This window comes from Schistocerca americana, chromosome 1, assembly GCF_021461395.2.
Source record: "Schistocerca americana isolate TAMUIC-IGC-003095 chromosome 1, iqSchAmer2.1, whole genome shotgun sequence".
NCBI lineage: Eukaryota > Metazoa > Arthropoda > Insecta > Orthoptera > Acrididae > Schistocerca > Schistocerca americana.
In genome coordinates this window covers 312,492,792-312,519,611 of record NC_060119.1, presented here as the reverse complement: position 1 = coordinate 312,519,611, position 26,820 = coordinate 312,492,792, and the positions used below count along the sequence as shown (strand labels likewise).

Genomic DNA, 26,820 nt, shown 5'->3' with positions numbered 1-26,820 from the left:
TGAACTTTAAATCAAGTATTTTGGACTTACTTTCCTAAACCGAAGACCTACTTTAATAGCCAGTTTGAACTTCCCAGGATAGGTTAGGTAATCAGCTATCTGTATTACGACGTATTTGTAAGACGCGTGATGCAAAATATGTATGTACAGTTTTGCTTTTAATTCAGTGTTCCTTTGTTTTACATTCCTATGAACACTTGTTCACTAACTGTTATCCGAAAAGTAGGATATCCAAAAATCCGACGTCTACTGTTGTTTTGGATAATCGATACTCTGCTGCACAATTTAGTGCTCCCCCATAGCCATAATCTACCTCCGATATCCTTTGTATTCGATTCAGCAGTATTTCCAGCAAGACTTTCCGCACTAGCACGGCTAATTTGCTTTTTCATTCCACCAGCACGCAGTCAATTCAGAAATCGTGCACTTTCATGAACACCACTATGCCTGAACCGCCAGGCGATGGCAGAATCAGAAGTCGATCTAGAACTGATGTTCTGTTTTTCCCTTAACAACATATGCCACTGTGAGCGCAGGTGAACTCTCGGACGGCCTCTGTACCATCTATGCCTACTCCCGACACAATTAATATTTTTCATTAACTGCGCAGTGCGGTGATATTTGTAAAAACTTTGATAATTATGGTTCGCAGTTGTAATGTTCAATTCGTTCGTGTAATATTTAAAAACAACGTTTCTTGTCATTGGCTAAAGTCTCAGCAATTAAGTTTCTGATATGAAAATGTAGTTGAGGAAAAGTGTGTCATGAAATAAATACTGAAAGTGGGTGATCATCGTTCCAGTAACGCGCAACTGCTTACCGTACAGACGCCCACTATCAGGATACAGTTGATCAGCAGAGTGAGCAGGCCCAGACACAGGGTGATGTACGACATCAACTGCACGTCTGCAACAGAACAAACGTACACACGGCGACTCACCAAGTAATTCCAAGTGCTGGTCACGTGTCACATCCAATCTTCACCCAGTGAATCTCGTGCTTGAAGTGTACATCTTTTTTATAATGGGTCCCACAGTCAAACTTTTCTCGAATGAAGGCGACATTTTTCCACTTTGGCTACATGTTCGTTAAGACCTCTTCTTAAATACAGCACTTGTTTTGGCTTAAGAAGCCATTTTCTAGTGTCAACACAGACCTAGGTATCACACGAATTAAAATATTGCAGCGGCTAATACATACGATGTGCTACAGTGTGTAATGGTTTACACACTACATTTTTGGTAAAGAGTATACTGAATATACAGTGCCGGAAACAAAATATTAACACACTTGGAAAGACAATGTCGTTTTTCATTGTTGTCGGCATATGCCAACTTAGGAGTAGTAGATGTACTGATAATGGTTTCAACGTCGTCCGTGAATAGATAGTGGAGTGGCATAGTTACCAGAGCGCCATTTGTGTCTACCCTTCAATAGGGATGTTCACAGCCAGAAGACTCAGTGTGATGCGAACGTGTGAAGCAAGCAGGCAGCCATGCCACGGAGACGTGCTTCCTACAGCCATGTGACTGAGTTTGAAAGAGGCCAAATTATGGCCTTTGGGGTGGCGGGATGGTCGTTTCGGAGAACTGCCACACGAGTTCAACATGCTGCGTCACTGATAAAACGTTAGTATCAGTGGTCACGTAAACATTCCAACACTCTCAGATAAAGTTCTGGGCATCCATGCTACACAGAAACCCAACAGGATCATCGTCTTGTAAGGGAAGCAGTGGCAGATTGTACAGCTACCGCAGCACAGATAAGATGGTTTGTAAGCCCAGGCATGTCAACACGAACTGTTCCAAACTGGTTATTAGCAGTGGGACTACGGGTACGCACACCTCTAGCCCGTCTTCCACTCACGCCACATCATCAACGTGCTCGCCTCGAGAGGTGCCGTCAGAGGATCACTTGGAAGTTGGAATGGCGCGCCGTGGTCATCAGCGATGGAAGCAGGTTCTGCCAGCACACAAATGATGGACGTTTGCGCGTACGACGTAAACCTGGTGTGCGCCGTCCCATAGAGTCCATTCGTCCAAGACACACCGGCCCCATTCCACGCCACATGGTCTCAGGTGAGATAAGTTACAGCTCTCGTTCACCTTTGGTGTTTATGGAGGGTACGCTGACCAGCACTCGGTACGTGCAGAATGTTGTTTGACCTATTCTTTTGTCAAACTAGCAAAAGGAAGTTGATGTGTTGTTCTAACAGGATAATGCTCGCCCACGCCCACGCACTGCCCGTGAAACTCAAAGTGTTCTGCAAGATGTGCAGCAACTTTCCTAGAAGGCATTGAACCGTGAATTTACTTTCAAAACCTTTTCTTAATAATTTACTTTATTTACTAGCGATTCATCAAGAACATTAACACATTTAATCACACTATGTGAGCGTGGAAGTAGTTACCAGGGAGTAACTGATGAAATCAAAATGAAATTCCTTTTAACAAACGGGAATTTTATTCCTAAAAGCCCTTTTTTTTAAGAAACGGATTTAAAATAATAAGCAGAAAACACCCTCTAAATACCAAGTTACAATTTATACAGAGGCAGAAAGAAACAAATTTTTGAGTGTATGAGCTTTCGGGCTGAGAACCTTGCCGCTCCCTTTTGACACAGCCGTAGTCACGACCGCTCACAACAACCCCTGAAAGACTACACAGGTGCAAATCTGCAACACACCAGATTACCTTAAAGTAAAAGTTTTAACAATTCACACAAGCACACAAACTATGCACCCCGTAGGCAGGATGGAAATGGTACAAAACACTAAAATTAAAAAATTAACTTGCCACCGAAGGTGCAACTTGATTTTAAATTCTAAGAAAAGTCTTACGGTGGAAGGGTGGCAACTTTATATACTAAAATGACCATTTAAATAAAAGCCCATGAAATGCAATCTTACATAAAATTATACAAGGTTGGCCAAACATGCTCTACAGTACACATGTACCGCCTCACAGGATGATAGGCAAGATAAAAACATATTTCAGAAATTAGGCTGTTGCACCTCAAGCAATAAATTCGTTAACACACCGAATCCGACAAACACGACAGAGACAGCTATTAGTGTACGGCAGATTGATAGGGAGATTACCGAACAACCCGAACCGCAGGTTGCTCTAACCCGCCCCTACTCCACAAGGGAAAAACGGACCACCCAATTCACAAATAACCACCTTCCTGTGGGTGGGCAAACGGAGAAGAATGGTGGAACGACCCCAAAACAAAGCCGCTGGTAACCTCACCAAGAAAACTAGTAGAAATTAACAAGTAAATGAAACAACATATCACCAATCACTTAACTTCTAACAAATTGCGATTTCTGGGGAAGACCTGACGCAGCACTCCCAAAGCGCGACCGACCAATCAACCGATCGATCCAACTGCCAATGACGGTTGCCTGAGCAACTCGAGCAGACTGGCGGCCTAACGCGCAGACTCAGTTGCAGGAACTAAGCCCCCGACCGGACGACCACTCGTTGAGTTCTCTCACTGCGCCACGAATTCGGACGAGAGACAGACTAGCAAGCTGGGGACGAGAGATTAACCCCAGACTCACTCCGGACTCACCCAGACTGACTCAGACTGACCCACTGGCGAGCTGATAGCGCCCCTTAAATGCACGTGAACAGGCAACCTTCCCCCTTTCCCACCAGAGGGAGACACCAAAGCTGCGACTGCCACAGCGGCGCCACCGCCAGACACGGAGGGCGACTGCTTTACACCACACGATGCTGCGCGCTCTTCAAAACAGCAATTTTTACCACGGCTCAGTCATGATCTTCGGACTTCTCTCAAATCGAGCGCATGTGGGGTGTGATGGTACAAGAAGTGACTCGTGCGACTTGTCAACAGCTCTTATCGAACTACGTGAGCGGATCGAGCAGGACTGGCATAACGTATCCCAGGAGAGTATTCGCCGCCTGCACGATCGACTGGATACCAGAGTCAGTGCCTGCATTGCAGCCCGTGGAGGTTACAACACTTACCAATATGGGTGTTTCGGCATGGGTCGATACCTGATACCTCAGAACCTCTTGAGCTATTGATCTGTAAATGTAATCATTTGCTGTGCTCCATATGCACTGTTGCAACAATAAATCTTGAGTGAACTGGAAACCTCTAAAAGTGTGAACAAAGTTTTTTCTAACAGTGTATATTCCCGCAAGACGCTACCATTCGTAATTGTTTACAAATAAAACGATTTGTAAACCATTAAGCACGCTAACACACCTAGTAAACTGGCTGCCAATTTTAAGCGTGTTGCACCTTTTTCTGGGTAAACAGTGGAAAATGGCTTATAAAGCCAAAACTACGAGTAGATCTGTACGTAAAAAGAGGTCTTAATAACTAAAAATTTACCCCTTATTCTTAGAATTTACATTTCATGTTATGTTGTTTCACATTATAAATTTATTTGTTGATTCCATTTGATATATTATTGGGAAACAATATAGCTACTATTTTTGAGTTTCCTTTGCACCTAACTGAGAATTTTACTTTAATTGCGCATACCATTCCAAGTTTTCAGTCCGCAGCTCGTGGTCGTGCGGTAGCGTTCTCGCTTCCCACGCCCGGGTTCCCGGGTTCGATTCCCGGCGGGGTCAGGGATTTTCTCTGCCTCGTGATGACTGGGTGTTGTGTGATGTCCTTAGGTTAGTTAGGTTTAAGTAGTTCTAAGTTTTAGGGGACTGATGACCATAGATGTTAAGTCCCATAGTGCTCAGAGCCATTTGAACCAAGTTTTCATGTTACGTTATACGTCTTATATATAAATGTAGGTCGCTCTGCAATTTAATAACTGTTATGTTATCTATGTTTATGCAACTAGAAAGTAGGGAATCCATCATTAAAGAATTTTTTTTTAATTTTCTAACTCTGATATGTAGAAATAGAAATCTCATTAGTCATGATTTATGCTGTGGTTCATTCTGTAGGTTTGGTGAAACATTGTCGTGTCTACTTTTTAGGATTACTCTGTAGGAATAGCGAGTATGCCTCTCTAAAGTTGCACGTCACTCTAAGCTGTATCAGTGTTACGAAATATTCTTCTTACTGGGTCGTAAGTTTCTTCACATCGTCCTCAGTGTTGGTCAGATGTTGTAACGGAACGAAAACAAATACGACCTAACGTCCAAACTTCTTAGAAGCTCTCCTCCATGCCTTACACGACTAGCACTCCTGAAAGGAAAGAGATCAGTTACTGACGGAAGTAAAGCTGTGAGGGGGAAGGGGTGGCCATGAATATGCTTGGATAGCTAAGATGGTACAGCACTTGCCCCCGAAACGCAAAGATCACAGTTTCGAGTCCCAGTCCAACGAACGATTTTCATCTGCCAGGAAGTTTCAAACCACTGCACACTCCGCTGCGTTGTGAAGATTAATTCTATAAACAAGCCCCCAGACTGTGGCAAAGCCATATCTTGAGACATATCATTTCGACCATCATTAAAACGCGCCTCAGATGTTTATCTAAACTGTTTTCTTATTTTTAGACAAATCATTTCACAAAATATTTGTCTTTTTTCTAAATAATTGTTTTTTGTTTTTTTAATTCATTTTTTTACTTGTATATCAACATGAGTACTGCTTACTTCCTCCCCCCCCCCCCCCCCCCCCCATGAAATATGCACCTAGCCGTTGGTGGGGAGGCTTGCGTGCCTCAACGATACAGATAGCCGTACCGTAGGTGCAACCACAACGGAGGGTTATCTGTTGAGAGGCCAGAAAAACGTGTGGTTTCTGAAGAGGGGCAGCAGCCTTTTCAGTAGTTGCAGGGGCAACAGTCTGGATGATTGACTGATCTGGCCTTGTAACACTAACCATAACGGCCTTGCTGCGCTGGTACTGCGAACGGCTGAAAGCAAGGGGAAACTGCAGCCGTAATTTTTACCGAGGGCATGCAGTTTTACTGTAAGGTTAAAAGATGATGGCGTCCGCTAGAGAAAAATATTCCGGAGGTAAAATAGTCCCCCATTCGGATCTCCGGGCGGGGTCTACTCAAGAGGACGTCGTTATCAGGAGAAAGAAAACTGGCGTTCTACGGATCGGAGCGTGGAATGTCAGATCCCTTAATCGGGCGGGTAGGTTAGAAAATTTAAAAAGGGAAATGGATAGGTTGAAGTTAGATATAGTGGGAATTAGTGAAGTTCGGTGGCAGGAGGAACAAGACTTTTGGTCAGGTGAATACAGGGTTATAAATACACAATCAAACAGGGGTAATGCAGGAGTAGGTTTAATAATGAAAAAAAAATTGGAGTGCGGGTAAGCTACTACAAACAGCATAGTGAACGCATTATTGTGGCCAAGATAGACACGAAGCCCATGCCTACTACAGTAGAACAAGTTATATGCCAACTAGCTCTGCAGATGATGAAGAATTTGATGAAATGTATGATGAGATAAAGGAAATTAGTCAGGTGGTGAAGGGAAACGAAAATTTAATAGTCATGGTTGACTGAAACTCGACAGTAGGAAAAGGAAGAGAAGGAAACGTAGTAGGTGAATATTGAATGGGGGTAACAGATGAAAGAGGAAGCTGCCTGGTAGAATTTTGCACAGAGCGTAACTTAATCATAGCTAACACTTGGTTCAAGATACATGAAAGTAGGTTGTATACATATAGAGGCCTGGAGATACTGGATGGTTTCAGATAGGCTATATAATGGTAAGACAGAGTTTTAGGAACTAGGTTTTAAATTGTAAGTCATATCCAGGTGCAGATGTGGACTCTGACCATAATCTATTGGTTATGAACTGTAGATTAAAACTGAAGAAACTGCAAAAAGGTGGGAATTAATCATAGCTAACACTTGGTACAATAATCATAAAAGAAGGTTGTATACATGGAAGAAGCCTGGAGATACTGACAGGTTTCAGATAGATTATATAATAGTAAGACAGAGATTTAGAAACCAGGTTTTAAATTGTAAGACATTTCCAGGGGCAGATGTGGACTCTGACCACAACCTATTGGTTATGAACTGTAGATTAAAACTGAAGAAACTGCAAAAAAGTGAGAGTTTACGGAGATGGGACCTGGATAAACTGATTAAATCAGGGGTTGTACAGAGTTTAGGGAGAGCATAAGAGAGCAATTGACAGGAATGGGGGAAAGAAATACAGTAGAAGAAGAATGGGTAGCTCTGAGGGATGAAGTAGTGAAGGCAGCAGTGGATCAAGTAGGTTAAAAGACGAGGGCTAGCAAAAATCTTGGGTAATAGAAGATATATTGAATTTAATTGATGAAAGGGGAAAATATAAAAATGCAGTAAATGAAGCAGGCAGAAAGGAATACAAACGTCTCAAAAATGAGATCGACAGGAAGTGCAAAATGGCTAAGGAGGGGTGGCTAGAGGACAAATGTAAGGATCTCACTAGGGGTAAGATAGATACTGCCTTCAGGAAAATTAAAGAGACCTTTGGAGAAAAGAGAACCACTTGCATGAATATCAAGAGCTCAGATGGAAACCTAGTTCTAAGCAAAGAAGGGAAAGCAGAAAGGTGGAAGGAGTATAGAGAAGGTCTATATAAGGGCGATGTACTTGAGGGCAATATTATGGAAATGGAAGAGGATGTAGATGAAGATGAAATGGGAGACACGACACTGCATGAAGAGTTTGACAGAGCACTGAAAGACCTGAGTCGAAACAAGGCCCCTGGAGTAGACAACATTCCATTAGAACTACTGATGGCCTTGGGAGAGCCAGTCATGACAAAACTCTACCATCTGGTGAGCAAGATGTATGAAACAGGCGAAATGCCCTCAGACTTTAAAATTACTAACACGAATTCTTTATAGACGAATGGAAAAACTAGTCGAAGCCGACCTCGGGGAAGATCAGTTTGGATTCCTTTGAAATATTGGAACAAGTGAGGCAATACTGACCTTACGACTTATCTTAGCAGAAAGATTAAGGAAAGGCAAACCTACGTTTCTAGCATTTGTATACTTAGAGAAAGCTTTTGACAATGTTGACCGGAATAGTCTCTTTTTCATTCTAAAGGTGACAGGGGCAAAATACGGGGAGCGAAAGGCTATTTACAATTTGTACAGAAACCAGATGGCAGTTATAAGAGTCGAGGGGAATGAAAGGGAAGCAGTGGTTGGGAAGGGAGTGAGACAGGATTGTAGCCTCTCCCCGATGTTATTCAATCTGTATATTGAGCAAGCAGTAAAGGAAATAAAAGAAAAATTCTGAGTAGGTATTAAAATGGATGGAGAAGAAATAAAAACTTTGAGGTTCGCCGATGACATTGTAATTCTGACACAGACAGCAAAGGACTTGGAAGAGCAGTTGAACGGAATGGACAGTGTCTTAACAGGAGGATATAGGATGAACATGAACAAAAGCAAACGAGGATAATGGATTGTAGTCGAATTAAGTCGGGTGATGCTGAGGGAATTAAATTAGGAAATGACCCCAAAAGAAGATCAGGAGGCATCAGATGAATGGCGTGAGGTAGCCATACAATACTACACATCCCAGGCACTGGATCGAAAAGGGATCACCTGTCTGCCCCTGATCTGACATCTCTTGAGTTTATTTTTACTTTTTTTGTGAGTCAATATCAAAAGCATTGTGTATGTGACAGCAAACCCCGATCAAAAAATTCTTCTCGTCAGGATACTTGCAACGTCTGATGAGATTTGAGCGTGCAATGTTTGTTGTACTAGGTAGAGTGCACCAGAATTTTTTACGAAGATGTTATGCCTGTACTGAATGTGGTGATCGCCATTTTCAACACCTTCTGTATTGTACAATATTGCTGAGTAAACAGTACATTATCTTTGTTGAGCTTAAGGCGCGTGTGCCTTGATTGCCCTTGTTTCTTCCTGACACTGCAAAGCTTTCACTTTCTCGGAATTGCTGCCCAGGCATAAATTTCTATTCCAGAGTTGTTGTATTTTGACTATTTTACCAGCTCCTTTAATTTGTGTGCATACTTCTGAATCGCCCAGTACATATGTGAGTCACGTTAGACGTAACGCATCTTTTATTTCGTGAACGGTAACACATTTCGAAACGCACTTTTCAGCAAATGTTAGAGCATCGAGGGACAGGGGTTTTTTGTTTCGTTAATGCTTCTAGCGCTGGTATCAACGAGTTTTTAAAATGGAACCATATACGTTTTATTGCGTTCGATAGCTCTTTAGCAGATAATTACAGTGATGTAGCGTTTGTCAAAGTTGACGTTGAAACTTGACGTTAAAAAATTTGAGAAATATCCTAGAATTTGAGAGCACGGTGACCGGAATCCACATTACCGGTGCTAACACTGCCAAGCAGAGCTCTCGTGCTACGCTGTGGCTGGATGTCAAATAATTTGTCTGTTTACTTGTCTGCACTGCAGGCCTCTGACTTCTGCTTCAACATTCGTTGCGTGCACCAATGAGGAGAAGTTGGATATAGCACTTTTAAATGGTGAATGTAAAAGAAATGCCGTAAAAACAGGACAGCGGTATAGTGCTATCTATCCGGATCGCCATGCCCGACGCGTCAGCAAATTGTACGAATTTTTAAGATGCTAACGCCATAGGCTGCTTGAACATCGAAAAGAGGACAAGGTAGGAGACTGCAACTGATAGAGAACACGAAGCAGCTGTTGTGGCTGCGACGCTAATGAATCTGCACAGTGGTTCGAAAAATATTGCCAAGGAATTTGAAATCACCCGGGCGAGTATCATTAGCATCCTGCATCGACAGAATTTCCATCCCTATCATCTGTCACTACACCAGGCACTCGAAGACTGTGATTTCGAACGTCGTACCGAATTTTGTAGGTTTGCACTTCAGCAACTGAGAGACGACCCAACTTCTTTCTTCTCTTTATCGATGAAGCAACGTTTACTAACCACGCGAATGTAAATTTGCATAACACACACTGCTGGGCAGCGGAAAATCCACACTGGCTCTGTCAGGTGCAACGTTAACGGTCGTGGAGCGAAAACCTATGGTGCGACCTCATAGGAAATTACATTTTAGGATCTTACTTAATCTCAGGCCTTCTAAATTGACATTCGCATGCACACTTTCTACCGGTTCTTCTAGAAGAGGTGCCTCTGGATATTCGACAGTGGCTGCAATACGATGTTTGTGCAGCTCACTCGTCCCGTGTTGCAACGCAAATACTGAATGAGAGCTTTCCTGGACGTTTGATAGAACGAAATTCTATAGTCAAATGGTCTGCCAGCCCCCCATCATTCCCCCCCCCCCCCCCCATTTGACTCCTCTTGATTCCTTTTTTTGGGGACCACTCAAAGATGCTGTCTATGACGAATACCTAACTACCCCGGACGATATGTGTTGTCGAAGCGCCTGTGCATGCTCTACCATATCATTCACACTGTAATTACATCTGTTAATCATTATTTCTAACGACGACTGCAAATGTGCCTTTCAGTCCATGGTCAACAGTTTGATTAAATTAAGGATAAAGTTTTTTTTTTTTTTTTAAGACAAAACTTATGTGATTTGCCTGGCTACGAAATCATTGTTAGTCAATTGTTTATTTCATTTGCGTATGTACAAAATTGCCATGCAATGTCAACAAAGAAGCATACAGCCACGTACAGGAAAATATACAGATCTTCCATCTGAAATTCAGATATTTAATACAGTAGTTGCTTTTTGCAGCGTATAAGAGCCTTTATTTTTTATGAATGACCAGTTGATTTATCTGTTACAGCCCACGTAAACCTAGGAGAATACACAAATGTAAATAGTTTTCCGAAGCTCTTTGTGATGCCACAGGTACTAGCGTCTGTCGTATTTACATACACAACATTCGTGTGAACGTACATCTAGGTAGTAAGTTGGTTCAGTTAGAAATAGAGCTTTATTCTCGTAGCGTAGGCCTGCCTTACGGCATACTGCTACGCAGCGTGGTCCGAGACACCTACTTGGCAATATTTGCACAGCAAATGCCGTTTCCGGCCACCCAGCTTTCACATTCTACGATATTTCTCGAATTTTTGTACAATAGATTTCAACGTCAACATTAACAAAAGTTTACAAAAAACGTACTTACTTCAATATCTCACAAAGGGAGGACCACGACGTTTGAATCACAGATTTAGAGTTCATGGTGATCACGTCGGCCGGCACGGTAGCTCAGCGTGTTCGGTCACAGAGCTGGTTGCTCTCTGCAAATAAAATAAGAGTGAAGGGATCAACGATAAACTTCAACAGGTGCCATGTGACGTCAGCCACGACCAAATGCAACGAACAATAACGAACAAAATGAAAAAGAAGTGCTTTAGTATTCGTGCTACGTAAGACGAACGCGTGTGAGCCAACAGTTCGACTCCCGCTCGAACTTACAGCACGGGACGTCCACAGCGTACAACAGCAGAAGAAGACCGATATCTCACCATCAGTGCTCGCAGACGGCCACGGAGACTGAAGGTAGCCTTGCTCGGGACCTTACCGCAGCCACTGGAGCACTTGTCTCCAGACACACAGTCTACAGACGACTGAACAGACATGGTTTATTCGCCCAGAGACCTGCAAGGTGCATTCCACTGACCCCTGGTCACAGGAGAGCCCGTAAAGCTTGGTGTCAAGAACACAGTACATGGTTCTTGGAACAGTGGTTCCGGGTTATGTTCACAGACGAGTCCAGGTATAGTCTGAACAGTGATTCTCGCTGGGTTTCCATCTGGCGTGAACCAGGAACCAGATACCAACCCCTTAATGTTCTTGAAAGGGACCTTTACGGAGGTCGTGGTTCGATGGTGTGGGTTGGGATTGTGATTGGTGATCGTACACCCCTGCATGTCTTTGACAGATGAACTGTAACAGGTCAGATGTATCGGGACGACATTTTGCACCAGTATGTCCGCCTTTTCTTGGGTGATGGATGAAAACGCAAGGCCCCACCGAGCTGCCATGGTGGAGGAGTACCTTGAAACAGAACATATCAGGCGAATGAAGTGGCCTGCCTGTTCTCCAGACCTAAATCCCATCGCGCACGTCTGGAATGCTCTCAGTCGACGTATCGCTGCACGTCTTCAAACCCCTACGACACTTCAGGACCTCCGACAGGCAATGGTGCAAGAATGGCAGGCTTCACCACAGCAGCTGCTCGACCACCTGATCCAGAGTATTCCAACCCGTTGTGCGGCCTGTGTATGTGTGCATGGTGATCATATCCCAAATTGATGTCGGGGTACATGCGCAGGAAACAGTGGCGTTTTGTAGCACTTGTGTTTCGAGACGGTTTTCTCCATGTATCACCAATACCGTGGACTTACATATCTGTGTCGTGTGTGTTCCCTATGTGGCTATGCTATTAGCGCCAGTTTCGTGTAGTGTCACGTTGTGTGGCACCGCATTCTGCAATTATGCTTAATTTATGAGCATGAGTGTAGATAGTTCCATACTTGAGAGTATTACCATATTGTTGCTTTGGCAGGTGTGGTAGCCAGCTTGGTCAACAAGGGTCATAATCCACTTGACAAACTGCTATGGAGAATCATAGGGACGTCAATGCCACATCATGTATCCGTAGGTGATAAACTTTCGTAAAGCAAGGAAGAGTAGTGTTTCGCATCGTGTCGACATACTAGAGACAGAGTAGAATCTCGGGTTGCGAAAGAGTAGGAAATCAAAGTCCTTTGAAAAGGCAAGTTTTAATCTTGGTGGCCGGACGGTCGTTTGAACCTCGCTCCGACCGAAATCCCCTGTCTTCAACAATGAGCCAGTTCACCACATGGAAACATTTCTTCTGTTGTGAAAACATAAGGAAATGTTGGTTCGTCATCCAGAAGATTCAGGCATGCAGGGGTGACGCCAAATATTTGACTGACCGATATCAATTATAAATTTTAATCTTCTTGATCGCAATATAACATATAAACTACTACATGGTAATGAGCGTTTGGCCGCATTGGCCGGGAGGCCCCTTGCGGGGCAGGTTCGGCCGCCTTGGTGCAGGTCTTATTACATTCGATGCCACATTGGGCGACCTGAGCGCCGGATGGGGATGAAATGATGATGAAGACAACTCAACACCCAGTCCCTGAGCGGAGAAAATCTCCGACGCAGCTGGGAATCGAACAAGTGACTACTCGTGACTATGGAATATATAGATGCCACATTTAGGGAAATTAAAGGGACCTTTGCATGAAATAGGATATGCAAGAGTATTAAAAGTTCAGCTGACAAGTCAGTGGTAACAAGGACAAGCTGAAAAGTGGAGGAATATACGACTATACAAGGGAACGAACTTAAAGAATTTTTCTTCTTCTGTCCTCATTTCATAGGCTGGTGGGAGCAATTTTTGTTTTCCATTTTTCCCTACCGTCTCTAAGTCAGTTTCGGATCTTGTTTTACCTTCCTGGTGTATTGAATTCTTAGACTTCCTCGTGCATTCTTCCTAATTTCTTTTCCCCTCTATTAATTTCGCAATGAAGGGCAATGTCTGTATAGGTGTCCAAAGCATCGATTCTCCCTCCACAACAGTCTTTTCTCTCCTGCGTTGCTGAATATTTTCATTGATCATTCTCTCCCTCCATGACATCTTTACAACACCCTCCCTTAAAAGCCTTTTCAGTTCTCACTCACCTAGCGACCGTGTCCGCGGGTCATATAGGGTAACATTCCAAATAAAAGGTTTACACACTGTTCCCTGGTGTTTGGTCTAATATTTTTCGGTGTTAGTAGCTTCTTCTTGCTGAATGCTATTTTAGCTTGTGCATTTTGGTATTTAACCTCTTAATCTGCCATTCTCTGCTATTCTACTGTCCAAGTACATAAAGCTTGTGACTTGCTTCAGATTCTCTCCATCCTGACGTAAGTTTGCTGTTGTTGGAACTTCCCTACTTACGGTGACTTCGGTTTGCTTCTTATCTATTTTCATATTGTTCATGTCTTCTACGGTCTCTTGGAAAATATTTCCAGATTAGGCAAACACTGCTGTATCATCTGAAGATTTAGGCATTTTTTATGTTTTCCCCGTATGTAGTTATTCCTGCAACATATACTATGTGATCAAAAATATCCGGAGACACCCAAAACACGTTTCTCATAGTAGGTGCACTGTGCTGCCACCTACTGCTAGGTACTCCTGCCGGCGACCTCAGTAGTCATTAAACATCGTGAATGACAAAATGCGACGCTCCGCGGAACTCACGGACTTCGAATGTGGTCAGGTGGTTGGGTCATACGTCTGTACGCGAGAATTCCACGCTCCTAAACATCCCTGCGTCCACTGTTTCCGATGTGATAGTGAAGTGGAAGCGTGTAGGAACACGTACAGCAGAGAAGCATACAAGCCGACCTCGTCTGTTGACTGACAAGAGACTGCCGACAGTTGAAGGGGGTCTAATGTGTAATAGGCCGACACCTATCCAGACCATCACACAGGAATTCCAAACTGCATCAGGATCCACTGCAAGTAGTATGAAAGTTAGGCAGGAGATGAGAAAGCATGTATTTCTGATCGAGCGGCTGCTTAGCAGCCACACATCACGCCAGTAAATGCCAAACGACGCCTCGCTTAGTGTAAGGAGCGTAAACATTGGACGATTGAACAGTGTAAAAACGTTGTGTGGAGTGACGAATCACGATACACAATGTGGCGATCCGATAGCAGGGTGTAGGTATGGCGAATGCCCGGTGAATGTCATCCGCCAGCGTCTGTAGAGCCAATAGTAAAATTCGGAGGCGGTGGTGTTATGGTGTCTTCGTGTTTTTGACGGAGGAGGCTTGCACCCCTTGTTATTATGCGTGGCACTATCACTACATATGCCTACATTAATGTTTCAAACAGCTTCTTGCTTCCCACTGTTGAAGAGCAATTCGGGGATGGCGACTGCATCTTTCAACACGATCGAGCACTGTTCATAATGCACGGCCAGTGGTGGAGTGGTTACGCAACAATAACATCCCTGTAATGGACTGGCCGCCACAGAGTCCTGACCTGAATCCTATAGAACATCTTTGGGATGTTTTGGAGCGCGGACTTCGTGCCAGGCCTCACCGACCGACATCGATACCTCTCCTCAGTGCAGCATTCCGTGAAGAATGACTGCCATTCACCAAGAAACTTTCCAGCACCTGATTAGATGTATGCCTTCGAGAGTGGAAGCTGTCATCAAGGCTAAGGGTGGGTTAACACCATATTGAATTCCAGCTTTACCGATGGAGGGCGCCACAAACTTTTAAATAATTTTCAGCCAGGTGTCCGGTTACTTTTGATCACATAGTGTATTATGTATCTTTACATTCGTTTATTGGATTCTCGGCGTATACGTTGAAGAGCAAAGGGAACATGCTGATCACCGGCGGTCACAATTTATTCTTGCAAAGCTTGGGTCACTCTCTGAAAGTGAAGACAATATTACAAAAAGAAAGAAGGAAGGAAGTAGTTGAAGATCAGATGGGACATATGACAATACGGAAAGCTCTGTAAGATAACACTGAAAGATCTAACTCGGCACAAGGCACTAGGAGTAGATGACATACTCTCAAAATTACTGAGATCCTTAATGGTTCAAATAGCTCTGAGCACTATGGGACTTAACATCTGAGGTCATCAGTCCCCTAGAACTTAGAACTACTTAAACCTAACTAACCTAAGGACATCAAACACGACCATGCCCGAGGCAGGATTCGAACCTGCGACCGTAGCAGCAGCGCGGTTTCATACTGAAACGCCTAGAACCACTCGGCAACACCGGCCGGCAGATCCTTTATAGAACATGACCTGATTCATAAGGTATGCAAGATATATGAGGCAGATAAATAGCATCGTACTTGAAGAAGAACGTAACAGTTCCAGTTCAAAAGAAGGCTGACGGAAATGAATACACTGAGGTGCAAAAGTCATGGAATATCTCCAGTTATCGTGTCGGATCCGCTTTTGCACGGCGTAGTACAGCAACTCGACGTGACATGAACTCGACATGTCGATGGAAGTACCCTGTACAAATTTTGAGCCATGCTGCCTTTATGGCCGTTCATTATTGCGAAACTGTTGTTTGTGTAGCATTTTGTGCACGAACTGACCTCTCCATTATGTCCCACAAATGTCAGATGGGTTTATGTCGGCACTGTTAGTGCCCAAATCAGATTGTTCTTGAAACCATTCGTGAACAATTGTGACTCCATGATATGTTTTAGAACATGAAGTCCATGAATGGCTGCAAATGGTCTTCAGGTTGCCGAACGTAACTGTCTCGAGTCAATTATCGATTCAGTTAGACCAGAGAACCCAGACCGTTCCATGTAAACACAGCTCACATCATTATGGAACCGTCATCAGCTTTCACAGTGCCTTGTTTACAATTTGGGTCCACAGCTTCGTGGGGTCTGTGCCACACTCGAACCGCACCATCAGCTCTTACAATTTGAAATCGGGACTCATCTGACCATGCCGCGGTTTCACTGTTTTCCAACCGTCTAGGGTCCAACCGATAAGATCACGAGCACAGGACAGGCGCTGCAGACGATGTCGGGTTTTTGGCACAGCCACTTGCGTCGGTCATCTGCTGCCATTTACGCAGATTTTGCCGCACTGTCTTAACGAATACATTCGTTGTATCTCCCACATCGATTTCTGCGGTTATTTCACACAGTGTTGTTTGTCTGTAAGCACTGACAATTCTACGCAAACGTCGCTGCTATTGGTCGTTAATTGAAGACCATTGACCACTGTGTTGCCCGCGATGAGAAGTAATGCCGTAAATTTGGTATTCTCGGCACACTCTTGACACTGTGGATCTCGGAATACTGAATTTCTTAGCGATTTTCGAAATGGCATGTTCCATGCATCGTCTCCAACTATCATTCCGCGTTCAGAGGCAGTTAATTCCCGTCGTTCGACCATAACTACGTCGAAAATCTTTTCGCATGACTCACCTTAGTAAACATGTCAGCTCCGCCAATGCTCTGACCTTTTTATATCTTATGTACAAGATATTACTGCCATGTGCGTATATGTAGGAACACGGGAGGCAATACTGTCTAATGTATTTATCACAGAAGTCAGTTTTAAAAAAGGCAAACTCTACATTTAGAACGTTAGTAGATTTAGAGAAACCTTTTGTCAACGTTGACTGAAATATACCCTTCCAGATTCTGAAGGAACCAGGGTAAATTTCTACAGGAAGTGAGATGTTATCTACAAGTTCTGCAGAAGTCAGATTGTAGTTACAAGTTTCGAAAGTATATAGCATACTCCCGATGTGATTAAAATTGTAGATAGTGTAAGCAGTAGAGAAATTAAATCAGAATGGTATTAAAGCTCAGAGAGGTTTGCTATGACGTAGTATTTATGACAGAGGCCCCAAGGAACTTGAAAGATCAGTTGAACGGAATGAGTAACGGTTTGAAAAGAGGTCGTAAGATGAGCATCAACAGATGAAAAATAGCGGTAATGGAATATAGTCGAATTAAATCAATTGACTCTGAGGGAACACTAAAAGTAATATATGAATTATATAATTGCAACAGGATAATAACTGTCCATGGGCGAAGCAGAGAGAATATAAAATGCAGACTGGCAATAGCAAGCGTTTCTGAAAAAGTGAAATTTGTTAACACCGAACAGATTTTTAAGTTTCACGAAATTTGTTCACTGATTGCCAATTCTTTGATATCAGCTGCGTAGATATACTACGTATTATTGACATGAAAATTTCTGTCGGACCGGTACTCGAACCCGGATATCCAGCTTATCACGAGCGGCCGCCTTAACCATTTCGGCTATCCATGCACGCTTTCCGGACCGATCCAAACCTCCATGCATCACACCTTCTACATCCCCTAACGCTCACAATATTACCTGGATTCCCGCAATAGACAGTGAGACCACGTCCAACGTTATTCTCGTCGTTTTGGCTGTCTGTGCTTACAAAACTTATTTTACAATGTCTGTTCCTTGAGACATGCATGCCTGCCTGATAAACAGACATTGAAAATTAGTAGAAATTATGCGTTAGGAAGTATTTCTGAACGTATTTGTCTGTAGCATAGTCTTGTACGGATGTGAAAGTTGACAATAAACAGCTCAGGCAAGAAGAAAATAGTTTTTGAAATGTGGTGCTATAGAAGAATGTTGAAGATTAGGTGGATAGACCATGTAAATAACGAGCAGGTATTGAATCTAACTGGGGGAATGGATCTGAGGAATGGATCCATTAATAGTTGGTAGGACACATCCTGAGGCATCAAGAAATCGTCAGTGTAGTAACAGGGGTGTGTGTGTGTGTGTGTGTGTGTGTGTGTGTGTGTGAGAGAGAGAGAGAGAGAGAGGAGAGAGAGAGGGGGGGATGGTGGAGGGGGGAGGGGCGAGGGGGGAGGGGGGGGGGAAGCTGTAGAGGGACGGCAAGGCGCTTATTCAAATGAATAGAGGCTGCAGGAGTTACGCAGAGATAAAGAAGCTTGCACAGAATAGACTAGCGTAGAGAGCTTCATCAAAGCAATCTTCGAACTACAACGTGTATATATATATATATACAGTTTATTAAAAATAGCAAACGCATATTCACTCTGAACCGTCTAAAATCTATTTGCTTTACAGTATTATTACATCTGATGATGACCTATATACTCCTGATAGTTTAAGATATAGATTCAGATTTTATCAGGATGCAGAAACATTACATGGCACCATGTATGTTTTCCACAAAAGAAAATTCATCAGTTTTTCCACAGAGTGTGAAGGGCATATCGTCTCTTACTTACCAAAGCTCCACTTGTATTTCAGCTCCGAGTATGTCGATGGCATAACTGAAAAAGAAAAGTATTTGTATACAATAATAATAACAATAATAAAGAAAATTTTTGATAATAGAACGTGCGAACTATTACGTAATTGTTTGTCTAGAGCCAAACATGCGTTGTTCTGAAGAAAGACGTAATCTTAAGAATGTTAGTAAATCAATAATTATGACAAAGAGGCTATAGTATATTGTAAAATTACTACTTTAGGTGAATACAGGAGCACACATCAAGTAGCTTCACGACAATTATAGCACGGCTGAAATTTAATCATTGTAAGTTCAAGAAATACCATTATCGGCTTAACCTAAGCGCCACCCCTCTACATCTTTGCGGAGAGGAAGAAGATACACACACACACACACGCACGCACGCACGCACTCACACACACACACACACATATTAACTTATTTGCAAGCAATCTCCGGCTCCCTGGACATCATCTCCCAAGCACCCTTCACATAGGGTTAGCATCCAACGATATAGCAAAGTATAAACTGCAGTACGTGTTCGTCAACAGTGCCAACACACCGATATAGCTCCCTGGGCTGGTAATCTAATGCTCTTAGCAATCAGACTGCCAGGGGAAATCCAAAGCTCAACTAACTGACCATCTTCCCACGTGGTACTCAACATAATACGGAACGTTCAAGCTCTAAATGTACGTTATTATGTACCTCCTATATGCATTTGTCTGAGTACTGGTGTAACTAATCGTATGGCTGTAGTGCCCAAACCTGGTTCTTGTAAACTATACTCCTGTTCTGTCTAGATGGTACTTACACACCTACACAAATATTCAGTTCTCTATTCGTAGTTTTTGGTACAATTATTGCAGGACATACAAAAGAACATTTTACTGTTAGTTTAGATATATAGTCATCCACATGGATTAAATTGAGAATATCCCAAATGCGTACCAACGGCATTTTATCATTTCTTATTTTGTTACCAGAAGGATTTTTTTAACATACTACCTCTGTGTATCTTTTGTTACATTTTCGTCTTGTTTACTCGCTTCAGTATACTGTGATTGTAAAACTTGTTTCATGTCGCTTTTAGTCCTTTGTAAAGCAATCTAACTTCGTACCAGAGTACGACTTACACTAATGTCTACTTTGAATTGTCAAAGAAAACTGTAATCTGTAATATAACATTTACAGCGTTCAGTTGGCTGTATGAGCACGTCCCGAGAACTATTAAATTAAAAGACATTGTTTTCCTACAAATTAATTTTGTAATTAATGAAAGTATACAAAAACTACCATCGTCTTGAATATTCTTTGCTGTAAACTGATGCGCTTTGGCATACAAATTAGACTTACCATAGAGGTATTCGATTATCATAGCAATGCCGTACACCTGAAAAGAAACGGAAGTATTATCAGTTCAACGTCGTCAACGATTACTTCACAATGCCGGATGTCGGATAAAGACAAAAGAATAACATAATTAAGATCACAAATGTCCATCACACATAATTTCATTTCATGATTGGAGAATTACGAGGATAAGGTAACGAGGTTGGTACAAAATTAAAGGTAAAATCATATTTCTCATGATATTTTCCATTGACTTTAATGTACTTGAGATTACCTTTTATTTATTCTCTCGAAAAAGAAATTATTTCCATTATATTAACAAAACTGGGAATAATCCCCCTCCCTCCACCACCAAGCCATGTTTTGAGGTTAGGAACAGGAAAACCGGCTATGAAATGGTAGGAATAATTTCAAAGCTTAGCTCGTGTACTGTTGTCTTCGCAACTAGTCACTGTGTCAGCAGTCACGGGTCAGTTCTCTCATACACAGCCATGTATGTTGATACAAAGTCCTCACGTACTTAGTTTACAACTTGGGTGTCGTACAGTTACGTAAATAAACATGTTTTATCGTCACACCACACTTGGTTGTATCTATTTATATAATATGTGTGATAACCATCACCTGTAACTGCATGTTGCATCAGATCGAAATTTTCGAAAGACTCGTTATCATAATTAGCCCTCTCAATGGCCATATCACTTAACAAAATTTTATGTTATTGTTGTTGTGGTCTTCAGTCCAGAGACTGGTTTGATGCAGCTCTCCATGCTACTCTATCCTGTGCAAGCCTCTTCATCTTCCAGTGCCTACTGCAACCTACATCCTTCTGAATCTGCTTAGTGTATTCATCTCTTGGTCTCCCTCTGCGATGTTTAACCTCCACGCTGCCCTCCAATACTAAATTGGTGATCGCTTGATGCTTCAGAACATATCCCAATAACCGATCCCTTCTTCTAGCCAGGTTGAGCCACAAATTTCTCTTCACCCCAATTCTATTCAATACCTTCTCATTAGTTATGCGATCGACCCATCTAATCTTCAACATTCTTCTGTAGCACCACATTTCGAAAGCTTCTATTCTCTTCTTGTCCAAACTATTTATCGTCCATGTTTCACTTCCATGCGTGGCTACACTCCATCCAAATTCTTTCAGAAACGACTTCCTGACACTTAAATCTATACTCCTTCTTAACATATTTCTCTTCTTCAGAAACGCTTTCATTGCCACTGACAGTCTACATTTTACATCCTCTCTACTTCCACCATCATCAGTTATTTAGCTCCACAAATGGCAAAACTCTTTTACTACTTTATGTGTCTCATTTCCTAATCTAATTCCCTCAGTATTACCCGATTTAATCGACTAAATTCCATTATCCTCGTTTTGCTTTTGTTGGTGATCATCTTATATCCTCCTCTCAAGACACGGTCCAATCCGTTCAAGTGCTCTTCCAGGTCATTTTCAGTCTCTGACAGAATTAAATTTCATCGGCAAACCTCAAAGTTTTTATTTCTTCTCCATGGATTTTAATTCCTACTCCAAATTTTTCTTTTGTTTCCGTCACTGCTTTCTCAATATACAGATTGAATAACATCGGGGATAGGCTACAACCCTATCTCACTCCCTTCCCAACCACTGCTTCCCTTTTATGCCCCTCGACTCTTATAACGGCCGTCTGGTTTCTGTAAAAATTGCAAATAGCCTTTCGCTCCCTGTATTTTACCAATACCACCTTCAGAATTTGAAAGAGAGTATTCCAGTCAACATCGTCAAAAGCTTTCTCCAAGTCTACAAATGACAGAAACGTAGGTTTGCCTTTCCTTAATCTAAGATAAGTCGTAGGGACAGAATTGCCTCACGTGTTCGAACATTTCTACGGAATCCAAATTACTCTCCCCCGAGGTCAGCTTCTACCAGTTTTTCCACTCGTATGTAAAGAATTGGCGTTAGAATTTTGCAGCTGCGACTTATTAAACTGATAGTTCGGTAATTTTCAAATCTGTCAACACCTGCTTTCTTTGGGATTGGAATTATCACATTCTTCTTGAAGTCTGAGGATATTTCTCCTGTCTCATACATCTTGCTTACCAGATGGTAGGGTTTTGTCAGGGCTGGCTCTCCCAAGGCTGTCAGTAGTTCTAATGGTATGCTGTCTATTCACGGGGCCTTGTCTCGACTTAGGCCCCTCAGTGCTCTGTCAAACTCTTCATGCAGTATCAGATCTCCTATTTCATCTTCATCTACATCCTCTTCCATTTCCATAATATTGTCCTCAAGTACATTGCCCTTGTATAGACCCTCTATACACTGCTTCCACCTTTCTGCTTTCCCTTCTTTGCTTAGAACTGGGTTTCCATCTGAGCTCTTGACATTCATACAAGTGGCTCTCTTTTCTCCAAAGGTCTCTTTAATTTTCCTGTAGGCAGTACCTGTCTTAACCCTAGTGAGATATGCCTCTACATTCTTACATTTGCCCTCTAGCCATCCCTGCTTAGCCATTTTGCACTTCCGGTCGATCTCATTTTTGAGACGTTTGTATTCCTTTTTGTTTGCTTCATTTACAGCATTTTTATTTTTTCTCCTTTCATCAATTAAATTCAATATATCTTCTGTTACCCAAGCATTCCTACTAGTCCTCGTCTTTTTACCTACTTGATCCTCTGCTACCTTCACTATATCACCCCTCAAAGCTACCTATTCTTCTTCTACTGTTTCTCTTTCCCCCATTCCTGTCAATCGTTCCCTAATGCTCTCCCTGAAACTCTCTACAACCTCTGGTTCTGTCAGTTTAACCAGGTCCCACCTCTTTAAATTCCCACCTTTTTGATGTTTCTTCAGTTTTAATCTACAGTTCATAACCAATAGATTATGGTCAGAGTCCACATCTGCACCTGGATATGTCTTACAATTTAAAACCTAGTTCCTAAAATTCTGTCTTACCATTATATAATCTATCTGAAACCTTCCAGTATCTCCAGGCCTCTATATGTATACAACCTACTTTCATGTATCTTGAACCAAGTGTTAGTTATGATTAAGTTACGCTCTGTGCAAAATTCTACCAGGCAGCTTCCTCTTTCATTTGTTACCCCCATTCCATATTCACCTACTACGTTTCCTTCTCTTCCTTTTCCTACTGTCGAGTTTCAGTCACCCATGACTATTAAATTTTCGTCTCCTTTCACTATCTGAATAATTTCTTTTATCTCATCATACATTTCATCAATCTCTTCGTCATCTGCGGAGCTAGTTGGCATATAAACTTGTACTATTGTGGTAGGTGTGGGCTTCGTATCTATCTTGGCCAGAATAATGCGTTCACTGGGCTGTTTGTAGTAGCTTACCCGCTTTCCTATTTTCCTATTCATTATTAAACCTACTCCTGCATAACCCTATTTGATTTTGATTTATAATCCTGTATTCACCTGACCAGAAGTCTTGTTCCTCCTGCCACCGAACTTCACTAATTCCCACTATATCTAACTTTAACCTATCCACTTCCCTTTTTAAATTTTCTAACCTACCTGCACGATTAAGGGATCTGACATTCCACGCTCCGACCCGTAGAACGCCAGTTGTCTTTCTCCTGATAACAACGTCCTCTCGAGTAGTCCCCGCCCAGAGATCCGAATGGGGGACTATTTCAACTCCGGAATAGTTTACCCAAGAGGAGGTCATCATCGTTTAACCATACAGTAAAGGTGCATGCCCTCGGTAACAATTACCGTTGTTGTTTCCCCTTGCTTTTAGCCGTTCGCAATACCAGCGCAGCAAGTCTGTGCAGCAAGGTTTAGTTAGTGTTACAAGGCCTAATCAGTCAATCATCCAGACTGTTGCCCCTGCAACTACTGAAGAGGCTGCTGCCCCTCTTCAAGAACCACACGTTTGTCTGGCCTCTCGACAGATACCCCTCCGTTGTGGTTGCACCTACGGTACGGCTTTCTGTATCGCTGAGGCACACAAGACTCCCCACCAACGGCAAGGTCCATGGTTCATGGACCTTCATTTTCTGTTATTCGGTAGATATTGTTTGTACTGATAAACCAACATTTGTATGTATGAAGACAGGCATTTAGTAGATATTTCCGCTCTCCTCGCCTACTGTGTGTTTGTTTCAATTTGAAGAATACCGTAGTATATTTTTACGTAGCTTCCATCTTGTATACCGATCCTCCACAGTCCTGATAGTCTGTGCAATATATGACTGAGCTTATAAGCGGCACACTCGCTTACAACAGCTGGGCAAATCCGCCATTCCAGAACACTGTCTTGGCGCCAGTCATCCTATGAAACACAACAACACAGAAATTTTGGCATACACTTCCAGCTATTGGGATAGTTTTGTTTAAGTTCTGCATGGAATCCTGCTCTCTCACTTGATTAAAAAAAAAAGAAAACAGAGGGACGGAGTTCATGTTACCTCACCCGTCGGTTATTATGAGGGTTGCCCAGAAAGTAATGCAGCGCATTTTTATTTTCTCATCCGAAAACAATACTACGAATGCGAAACGTTACGTATGTAATATTTGAAGTCTTCTGAGTGAGCGTTCCAAGTTTCCCTCACTTCCGACAGGGAGAGTATCTGCAGGAGAGTTTCAAAATGGTGTCTATAGGTGACGTACGTTACAAGCAACGCGCCGTCATTGAATTTCTTACTGTAGAGAAAGAAACTGTGGGGAATATTCACAAACAAAGTCTATGGAGCATCTGCTGTCGACACAAGTACAGTTAGTCTCTGGGCACAGAGGATGAGGTCATCGGAAGCCGGTTCGGCGGAACTCCACGATTTTCATCGGTCGGGGAGACCATCCACGGATGTCACACCTGACATGTTGCAGCGATATGATGTAATTCGCGAGAACAGACGCATTACGACTCGGCATTTGGCGCTGCATCTGTCAGCAGAGGAAGTGTGGATACATTTATCCGTACTCTTGGATATTCAAAAGGATTGGTACCGACAAGTCATATACGTTCTTGTTTCGCGCTGGAGGAAGGCCATAGAACGGGATGGAGATTTCTTGGAAAAATAGGGTGTGTAGATAAAACACCATTCTTTCGTGTGTGTAATCCAATCCTCATAATGTTCAATAAAGGTCGAAGAAAAAAAATGCGGTGCATTACTTTCTGGGCTCGTAATTTCACTATCGATAACTTCTGAAGTTATCATCGTTGATTTGTGACAGCGCTAGTGTTTACAATATGTGTGTGTGTGTGTGTGTGTGTGTGTTAAATTTATGGAGTTTCTCTGAAAACCGAGGTTTTAATTGAGCTTGCACGGCTTTTACTTGCTGCAGTTTTGTCTTGAAAATGGCAGGGCGTGTTGCTGTCGAAGTATCGGTGGTTGTCGGCGACGCCAGCCGGCTACAGTCCCGTAAGTTACTTGAACAATGTATAGGCCGGGAGAAGCTAAGATCTCACAATATCCTTTTCGTTCACCCAGTTTTAAATGGTTCAAATGGCTCTGAGCACTCTACGACTTAACATCTGAGGTCATCAGTCCCCTAGAACTTAGAACTACTTAGACCTAACTAACCTAAGGACGTCACACACATCCATGCCCGAGGCAGGATTCGAACCTGCGACCGTAGCGGTCGCGTGGTTCCAGACTGAAGCGCCTAGAACTGCTCGGCCACAGCGGCCTGCCCCAGTTTCATTTTTGCGTAGAATAAGAATATCTCATATATGCAGAAGTCGTCGGAAAGAGCACATGGAGCAAAAAGCGGGATACTTTTTAGCAGCAAGGCTTCGTAACAATCACTAGGAATATAACGTAAGTGATGGAGACTGAATCAGATTGGTTTTGTCCGAAATAGGGGTCTGGAAAGTACGAGAACAGGAATCCAGTACGTACCAAAAGAATGACGACCCTTCGAGAAGATCTAGGAAGAGGTGGAGAGAGGAATCACGAAGAGACAGATCAGGCAAAAAGCCCAAGTCTCACGTAGGTGATGATGAAAACGTGTAAGAAACTCAAATTGAGACTCGTGGATTTGCATTACCAGAATGACAACTACTGAAGGAGAGGAAAAATGATTTCCTGAAAACAAATTGTTGCCTATCGCTTCCAGTTTAATTCCAACTATGCTTACAAAGCCTCTGGATTGAGAATACAGGATACTATATTCACTGTCATCTGGTCGAACTGAGCAACAAATTAATATTTTCCAATTGTGTGGATGTGAGGTAGGATTGCTATAATCTAAACATAATAAGTAGTACCATTCATTACACTTAAAAATATACTTCGCACAAAATAACAACGCATTTTGAGGGGCAGTCCTAGCATCGTTAGGAGGTTGATGATGTTGGTCGCTATGTCCGCTAGCAAAAGTCAGTAAACATTTTTAAGCCTCATGATGTCATACAGTCGTTTCAGACTAATGCTTCATTTAAGGCATTGCCTGAGGCTTGTTGTCGGTAGCGATTAAGGAAATTTCAAAAGTCGAGAGTATCTAAAATACGTCCGATCCTGTGATACAAGGTATATTGGACCCACGAGGAGCCCATTTTCGATCAGATACAAGGAACGTAAAGACGCTTTCAAAGTTAGGAAATACAAATCAAAAGTAGCTACCACGTGCACAAAACAGGCCATGGCCACGCTGTAGAAGTAATAGACGACAGATAGAAATCTTAAACATGGGAAAGATAGGAAAAAAGCTCCAATTGCTGGAAGATTTAGAAACAGGCTTTCACGAAAAGAAATACGAGGGTAATCCCAAAAGTAAGGTCTCATATTTTTTTATAAGTATAGAAA

The 26,820-nt window shown here is 42.5% G+C and overlaps 1 protein-coding gene across 4 annotated transcripts in view; it reads right to left on the bottom strand.

Moving 5' to 3' along the window:
• LOC124622211 overlaps window positions 1-26,820 on the bottom strand; it is a 79,573-nt gene that overhangs the window by 22,390 nt on the left and 30,363 nt on the right. For all 4 annotated transcript variants that reach the window (XM_047147861.1, XM_047147884.1, XM_047147876.1 and 1 more), the window contains exons 3-5: window positions 20,060-20,096; window positions 18,699-18,743; window positions 821-906 (exon numbers count right to left, since the gene is read on the bottom strand). In XM_047147861.1, coding sequence (XP_047003817.1) covers window positions 821-906; window positions 18,699-18,743; window positions 20,060-20,096 — 168 coding nt within the window. The remainder of the gene's footprint in view (window positions 1-820; window positions 907-18,698; window positions 18,744-20,059; window positions 20,097-26,820) is intronic.